Source organism: Vicia villosa, linkage group LG2 (genome assembly GCF_029867415.1).
Source record: "Vicia villosa cultivar HV-30 ecotype Madison, WI linkage group LG2, Vvil1.0, whole genome shotgun sequence".
Lineage (NCBI taxonomy): Eukaryota > Viridiplantae > Streptophyta > Magnoliopsida > Fabales > Fabaceae > Vicia > Vicia villosa.
In genome coordinates this window covers 135,835,336-135,843,003 of record NC_081181.1, presented here as the reverse complement: position 1 = coordinate 135,843,003, position 7,668 = coordinate 135,835,336, and the positions used below count along the sequence as shown (strand labels likewise).

Sequence of the window (7,668 nt, the reverse complement as noted above, 5' to 3'; positions counted from 1 at the left end):
ATACACCCCTTTATCAATGAAGTCTTGAATTTTAAAAAACTACAAATACATCACGAAATATATGATCAACAAACAAATACATTTAAAACATGTTACTCGTAAAGTATAATTTGGTTTAGTATAAAATATAAATAATGTAATACCTGAAGAATAGAGATAGATTGTTTTAGTATAGATTTGGTAGAACAACAACTCTTTTCTATGCTTGAATTACATGGATTCCTGCTAATAAAGTTAAACAATTAACTTAAATAATATATATAGTTTTATATCCAGAGATGAACAAATAAATAAACATTAAATCAATGCCTCCAAAAATATGTTAGGGCTAAAAAGTTTTACATGAATAATATAAATACCTCTCTATCCTTTGAGATAATATTTCTCTTTTCACCATTTTCCAAAGTTGTGTTTTATCTGTTATCACGGTGGAGCTCCAACCGAGAGAGTAAATCTGCAGACGTTTTACCTGTTTTAATAAGGATGATAGAAGTATTAGTGAAATGGTGATGAAAAATGCAACAAATAGTTTTTTCACATTTACTTTGCATAAACATGTAAATACACCTTATTGTCGGGTTTGTCGATGGAAGAAATAGTTTATTCGTCCTTCCATGTGTTCCATTTATCTTCAAAGTGTCCCATCTAAAATTTATTGCACAATAATAGTGAGAGGAACAATGACCCTATGAAAAGATGGAGTGCTGAGATGCTTTTGAAACATCCTTTTATTTCTTATGATGAAACTGTTTTATCTTTGAAAGAGTTTTCATTGCCATTAATGTCTCCCAGAACTCACTTTGATTTTATTCAATGGGCTTTTTCTACTGTGAAGACTTTACCGACGAAGAGACTCCAACAATTAGTTACATAGATTGATTAGAATCAGACTGGTGTTTTCTCCCGTGAAATTAGAATTTTGATGAATCACATTGTAATGTATATATCACATGATGTTAATTAATTCTTTTTGATGAAATGAATGAAAGTTGTTTTAATATGTTTGAATTTGTTCTATTTTGTAATCTGTTTTTAGTATTGAAATGAATGAAAGTTTTTGCATTGATAAAGTTAAACTATGATACTGCTAAATCAAAACTTTCTGTTTCTGTTACTGCATTGCGCCATCAATATAAAAGTATAGTGTCAAATAAAGCTAAATCAGTATTGATCATGCCAAACACGAATGGGTAACAAATGCAAGGATCAAGGTCTTAAACAATTGTAATTCTTGGGATGATAATTTTTAACTTATTTAAGGTAAATTTAACAAATTTTTAATAATGTTCTTTTTAATGTTATAATGATGTAAAGTAAGTTAAGTTACATAATCATATTCATATGTTTTTTTGTAGTGATAGAGTATGAAGATTTTTTAATGATTGTATCAAATTCAAAATTTAAATGTAGTTATGAAAATAAACATTTTTGCCTTCTTACATCATAATAAAATCATAAAAGTCACGAAAGTTTTTTAAAGTTATTTCATTATTGATGTTTTTTACAATGAAAAATATATTTCTTAAAATCTTGTAACAAACATCAACGTAGTAATTTCTCAATCAGGTAATTTCGAAAATGTCAATTTTAAACTTAAAACAACCATCCTTATTTTTCTAAGGGTCTGTTAATTGAAGATGTAGTTTTAATCAAAATAAGTGGATTTTATTGAATTAGATATAGCACTTTACTTGGATAATAATAATAATAATAATAATAATAATAATAATAATAATAATAATAATAATAATAATAATAATAATAATAATAATAATAATAATAATAATAATAATAATAATAATGACTTATGTTTTTATGACAAACAAGTTTTGAAAAATTTTATATATATACTGATGAAAAAAATATTATATATATATATATATATATATATATATATATATATATATATAGTTAATTAGGGGTGGACAGGTGGTCGGGTAGGTTTGGATTCGGGCCTAAAAGCTCAATCCTCTCCAAACCTCGAATGCCATACCAAAATCCAATTCCGACCAAAAAAATCGATTTGATCGGATTACGGTTTGTCGGATTACCAGTTTTTATAGTTTGGTTAGATCGGATTACATGGAAGTCAAATAATTGCATTATTTAACAATTCAAAAACATGCAGCAAAGATTCCCCTGACTGCCAACATGGTAATCCACGTGGTATTTTTAATTTTTTTTAAATCGACATGAATTATTTATATTTATATTTTATTTTTTTAATCCATCCACATGAATTATTTATATTTATATTATACTTTTTTAATCTACATAAACTATTCAAATTTTAATTATTTATTTTCAATTATTTATCTAGCGTTCAGACGGGCACTCCCGTGCCCGTCTGCCCGCTTTTTTAATGTGCACAGCCGAGAAAAATAAATGTTTGTACATCTTTTAAGGAGGTATTTATATTGTACGACACATTTGAAAAAAAAATAGTAGTTAGACACTTCGCTTAAAATTGTGTTATGAGTCCTATCTTCTTCCTACATGACCCTAGGATACTAATTCAGTAACACATATGTCTCTTCTAAAGTTTGATTTATACGCCCTGCTAAAAATAATTCATATATAGACAATATTAGTAGAAGTAAACAAATTTAAGATACCATTGAAAGTATGATCTCTAAACATGCTAATAATATTATTACACTTTGAAAATGGGAAACAAACACATGCATTAAATTGTATTCAAAGACCGGTGCATACATTGCACAATTTATCGTGTGTAATCAATGACGCTCTTTTTGAGGAAGGCCGAACATAAAATCTTTGTGGGAAGAATTGTCTTTTTCCCAGCAATTGATTTCCACACTAATGAGTAAAAATGTAAGACTTTCATATTATAATCTTTTAGAGAAAAAGATAGTGTAGTATTAATAGTAATTAGTGTAATATAATATTTTTTATACCTTGAAAATAGTCTAATCAATTCTTCATACACCCCTTTATCAATGAAGTCTTGAATTTTAAAAAACTACAAATACATCACGAAATATATGATCAACAAACAAATACATTTAAAACATGTTACTCGTAAAGTATAATTTGGTTTAGTATAAAATATAAATAATGTAATACCTGAAGAATAGAGATAGATTGTTTTAGTATAGATTTGGTAGAACAACAACTCTTTTCTATGCTTGAATTACATGGATTCCTGCTAATAAAGTTAAACAATTAACTTAAATAATATATATAGTTTTATATCCATAGATGAACAAATAAATAAACATTAAATCAATGCCTCCAAAAATATGTTAGGGCTAAAAAGTTTTACATGAATAATATAAATACCTCTCTATCCTTTGAGATAATATTTCTCTTTTCACCATTTTCCAAAGTTGTGTTTTATCTGTTATCACGGTGGAGCTCCAACCGAGAGAGTAAATCTGCAGACGTTTTACATGTTTTAATAAGGATGATAAAAGTATTAGTGAAATGGTGATGAAAAATGCAACAGATAGTTTTTTCACATTTACTTTGCATAAACATGTAAATACACCTTATTGTCGGGTTTGTCGATGGAAGAAATAGTTTATTCGTCCTTCCATGTGTTCCATTTATCTTCAAAGTGTCCCATCTAAAATTTATTGCACAATATTGTGAGAGGAACAATGACCCAATTGACATAATACAATGACATTAGAAAAATGATTCAGTATAACACACTTTTGTGTTGTAGTGAGGTTTAACATTCTTCTGTCTTAACTCCTTACATAATTGGAAGACTTCACTGTATTTTAGCTTTCCTGTATAGGAAAACAATCAATAATGTTAGAGTTAGTCATTAGCAAAAAATACAAAATATTCATTCGTATTTACTGTAACAAATATACGAATTAATGTGTAATGAATTTTTATATTATAGTTAGTGAATACCTGCGGGTGCGATAAAAGAATTTGATCTCCCCCCTGTAATTTTCCCTCCCTAATCAAAACTCTTGTCGTAGTCTGTGCGACATCTGGATAAAGCCACATATAACTGTCCATGATTGAAAACCATGTCGTGGAAGATATATTCCAACATTTGGAATGGTTTGTCCTTGTGCTTTATTTATTGTAATTGCAAAACTTAGTTGTACAGGAAACTGCTTTCTACTTAGTACAAAAGGCAACCCATCACTTGCAGACGTTTTTATTTTAATTCTTGGCAAGAAAGCTCGTTTTCCCGCGTTGCTTCCTATCAAGATTTCCACATCCAACATATTCATAAATAAACCACGACATAATAAGAGCGTCCCATTACACAGTCCATATCTAGGATCTAGATTTCGCAACAACATCAATGGTGCACCTTTTTTTACCTTTAGAATATGTGGTGGCAAACTACCCTGTGCAATTGAGTTTAAAAATTCTTGCTGGTATAAATTATGAGTATCCCCTTCAACCTCGTCAAATGACAACAACTCATGTTCTTCTCCTGGAAACTGATCGATGATTATATCATTCAATTTTTGAACCTCGTCATTTGTTGGGGTCAAAATAGCTCTCTGTACCATATAAGGGGCATCCCATCCATGCAATTCTAATTCAGGAAAAATATGTTGGATAAGTACTTGTATAGAATGTTCACCCTCCCACGGGATTGCAATTTGTGAAGGTAACCTCACCATGTCATCTGGTTTGGTAGGTTGAACACCATCACCAATGCGAATAAGAAATTTTGCAAACTCATGGTCATGGAGTGACCGCATATTTTGACGCAACCGCAAAATCTTGGTATGAGCCCATAAATGAGACTGAACAACACACGCTGAAATCATTTGCGCCTTAGTACCATTCTTTACAACAGGAAGAACTTGACGAAAATCTCCCCCCATGATCATAACTTTTCCACCAAATGGAGCATTGTTGCTACAAATATCTTGCAATGATCGATCTAAGGCTTCTAAACAATTTTTGTTTATCATTGGGGCTTCATCCCAAATTATTGCAGCTGCCACTCTAATGAGGTTTGCAAGATCTTTTTGCTTTTGAATACCACAGATGGAACCCGGTTGTATCTCGATAGGTATCTTAAATCGAGAGTGTGCAGTCCTACCACCGGGTAACAGTAGTGTTGCAGCTATGCCAGATGATGCAGTTGCCAAGACAATTTCTCCTCTATTTCGTAAAGTTGCCATTAATGTTCGATAAAGGAATGATTTACCTGTTCCTCCTGGGCCATCAACAAAAAATACCCCACTGTATTTTTGATCAATGACATTCATGATGGTTGTGAACGCAATCATCTGGTCATTATTTAACTTAGCAACATATTCAATATCTTCATTCGGGATATCAACCGCTAACTCCTCTTGTGTGACACTTGGGTTTAAATTCTCCTCTATTGCATCAGGGGATAATGATGGAAGATCATAATCTTCATTTTTTTCCATGTTGGCCTAAGAGTTCATTCAAATCCTTCAACAACATATTAGTCAAGACTAATTCCACACCATTGTTCATTGCTTGATAATCCTCTGTCATATGTGTAAAAAACTCATTCCAAAGACTTCTAACATCAGTAGGTTCACAAAATATTAGAATCGTCACAAACAACCTCCTTAAAGCATATGGCATTTGGAGACCCGCAGCCTCAACCAAACAATCACGAATACTATGATCAGTCTCCAAAAATCCTCGGTCCTCTGCTGACTTTTTAAATGTATTAAATGGAATGTCATTATTTGTAAGAAGATATTACCAACTGGTTGGACCTCTGACATGAGATAACAATAATCGCACGTAGAACTTATCCCCCTCCGAAGGTGATACTGTATAGATTCTTCCAATAACTTTTCTCGTTGATCGCCTGCGATGCCACTCCTTGCTCCTATTGTTCCAACAGTAGTGCTCTGGTATCTCTCTATACAGATAATTCCTTGCCTCCGGATCTCTTTGATTTAGCTTAAAGAATTGTGTGAGCATTGTTTTGGAGTTGCGTTCATTATTTAAGACATCTGTAATTCTTTGATGTTCATAAAAGCGCACTTGATGACGGTCTGGCAAGTGGATCTATAGTCTTTCAACAGAAGGATATAATCGGTAAAGAGTGAATCGAAAAATTCTCCATATTGCCTCGGGAGCACAAATCCATCTCGCATCAACATATTGCTGGACTTCATCCATGTATGATCCTTTGTGAACCTCCATAGACACACGATCAAGACCCTTGTACACATATTTGTATAGATACTTGATACTTTTAATACTACTGCAAACCTCTACATTGATGTGACAGTCATATTTTAACACTAACCAAGGGTTATATGGAACCACCCATCTATTATCGATAGACCTATCTCTACCTATAGATATAGGTTCGTCAAACCTTCTCCTATACTCTGGATATGAGTCAGTGCCTTGACGTGTTTCATCGCAAAATTTTTTGGGATACCTTTTTTTACATTGGCCATCTTTCATACATGGTGATCTTCGATTGAGTACGCCGCAAGGTCCGTGGATCATATGTTTTACAACTGCTTCATGCAACTGTGGTTCACATTCTAATTTAGGTATTTCAGCTCTAACCACACTATCGTAATCTTTTGGGTTACGCAACTTGTCGTTACTTTCCAAGACCAACAACATATGCACATGCGGCAATCCTCGTTTTTGAAATTCAGTGACATACATGTAACTTTTAACCTTTCCTAAGACTCCTCTGTTAATGACATCATCCTTCAGTTGCTCGAATTTAGAACGAAATATTCTCGTTAGTAAATCTGGGCGATCTTGTGGTGTTTGAAAAGGTAGAAGTTCTGATGTTATCTCATACCATGAAGGATTGCACGTCATGGTCAAAAAAGTATTTGGTTTACCGCTATTAAGAACAATAGCCATGCCATCTTCGTAATGTTGTGTCATGTCTCGACGACCTCCAATAAATGATGATGGTAATATTGTTCTTTTTCCAATATTTTCTACGATGGTTAATGTAATGCGTTAGATTTAGGATATATGATTGGTTGTGATTAAACAAACAAATAATTATTAATCTATAAAATTCTAAACTAATGCGTACATGCATTAGTTTCACCAACATGCAAAGCATCTTGTAAACCTTGGTACACTTCAGCACGTATATTTTCCTGGTGTTCTCGAATCCACCTTAACCTCCCTGATTCAATTTTGACATAATTGTCTACGACATATTGTTGTAATAGTCGACCCGTATTTAACAACATTGAATGATCATTTGGACGAATCTACAATGGATTAAAAATCATGTTGATAGTAAACCATATGTTTTTCAAATTATATTTATGCTATTCTAATATGTACAAAAAATAACTTAAATGTACCTGTAGCATGTAGCTGTAATACGCTCGACATGACACTCTTCGTCCATTATAATTTGTCGTGTTAACATCCCAACCATGTGTCCCAAATGGAAACAATATAGGATACTGCAAGGGATCATAATATCCTTTTATTTCTTGTAATTTCTTTGGATTGCCATCATGGCGAATGACATTAATATCCCTTCCATATGCCATAGATTTAGTATCACCTCCAACAATAATTGCAGCGACTTGTTCCGCAGATGGAAGATTATATTGAGGGTGATTACTTGGACGCTTTTTGAGTATGAGGCTACAGTCACTGGTATTTGGAAGTAATGACAGTTGTCTGAACCTAATTGTTAGCTGAAGATTTCGTTTTACAAATATGATC

At 32.3% G+C, this 7,668-nt stretch overlaps 1 protein-coding gene and 1 pseudogene across 1 annotated transcript; both read right to left on the bottom strand.

Annotated features, from left to right (window-relative positions):
• Positions 1 to 3,937: 3,937 nt before the first annotated feature.
• Positions 3,938 to 5,387, bottom strand: LOC131650095 (uncharacterized; annotated as a pseudogene).
• A 619-nt stretch (positions 5,388 to 6,006) lies between these two features.
• On the bottom strand, positions 6,007 to 6,858 carry LOC131650094 (uncharacterized). The gene has a single exon (XM_058919832.1). It carries the CDS (start codon positions 6,856 to 6,858, stop codon positions 6,007 to 6,009), a length of 852 nt encoding a protein of 283 aa, XP_058775815.1.
• Between the last annotated feature and the right edge of the window lie 810 nt (positions 6,859 to 7,668).

Excerpts from the sequence above, each read along its gene's own strand:
- LOC131650094 (XM_058919832.1), bottom strand. The coding sequence starts at position 6,858 with ATGACACAACATTACGAAGATGGCATGGCTATTGTTCTTAATAGCGGT.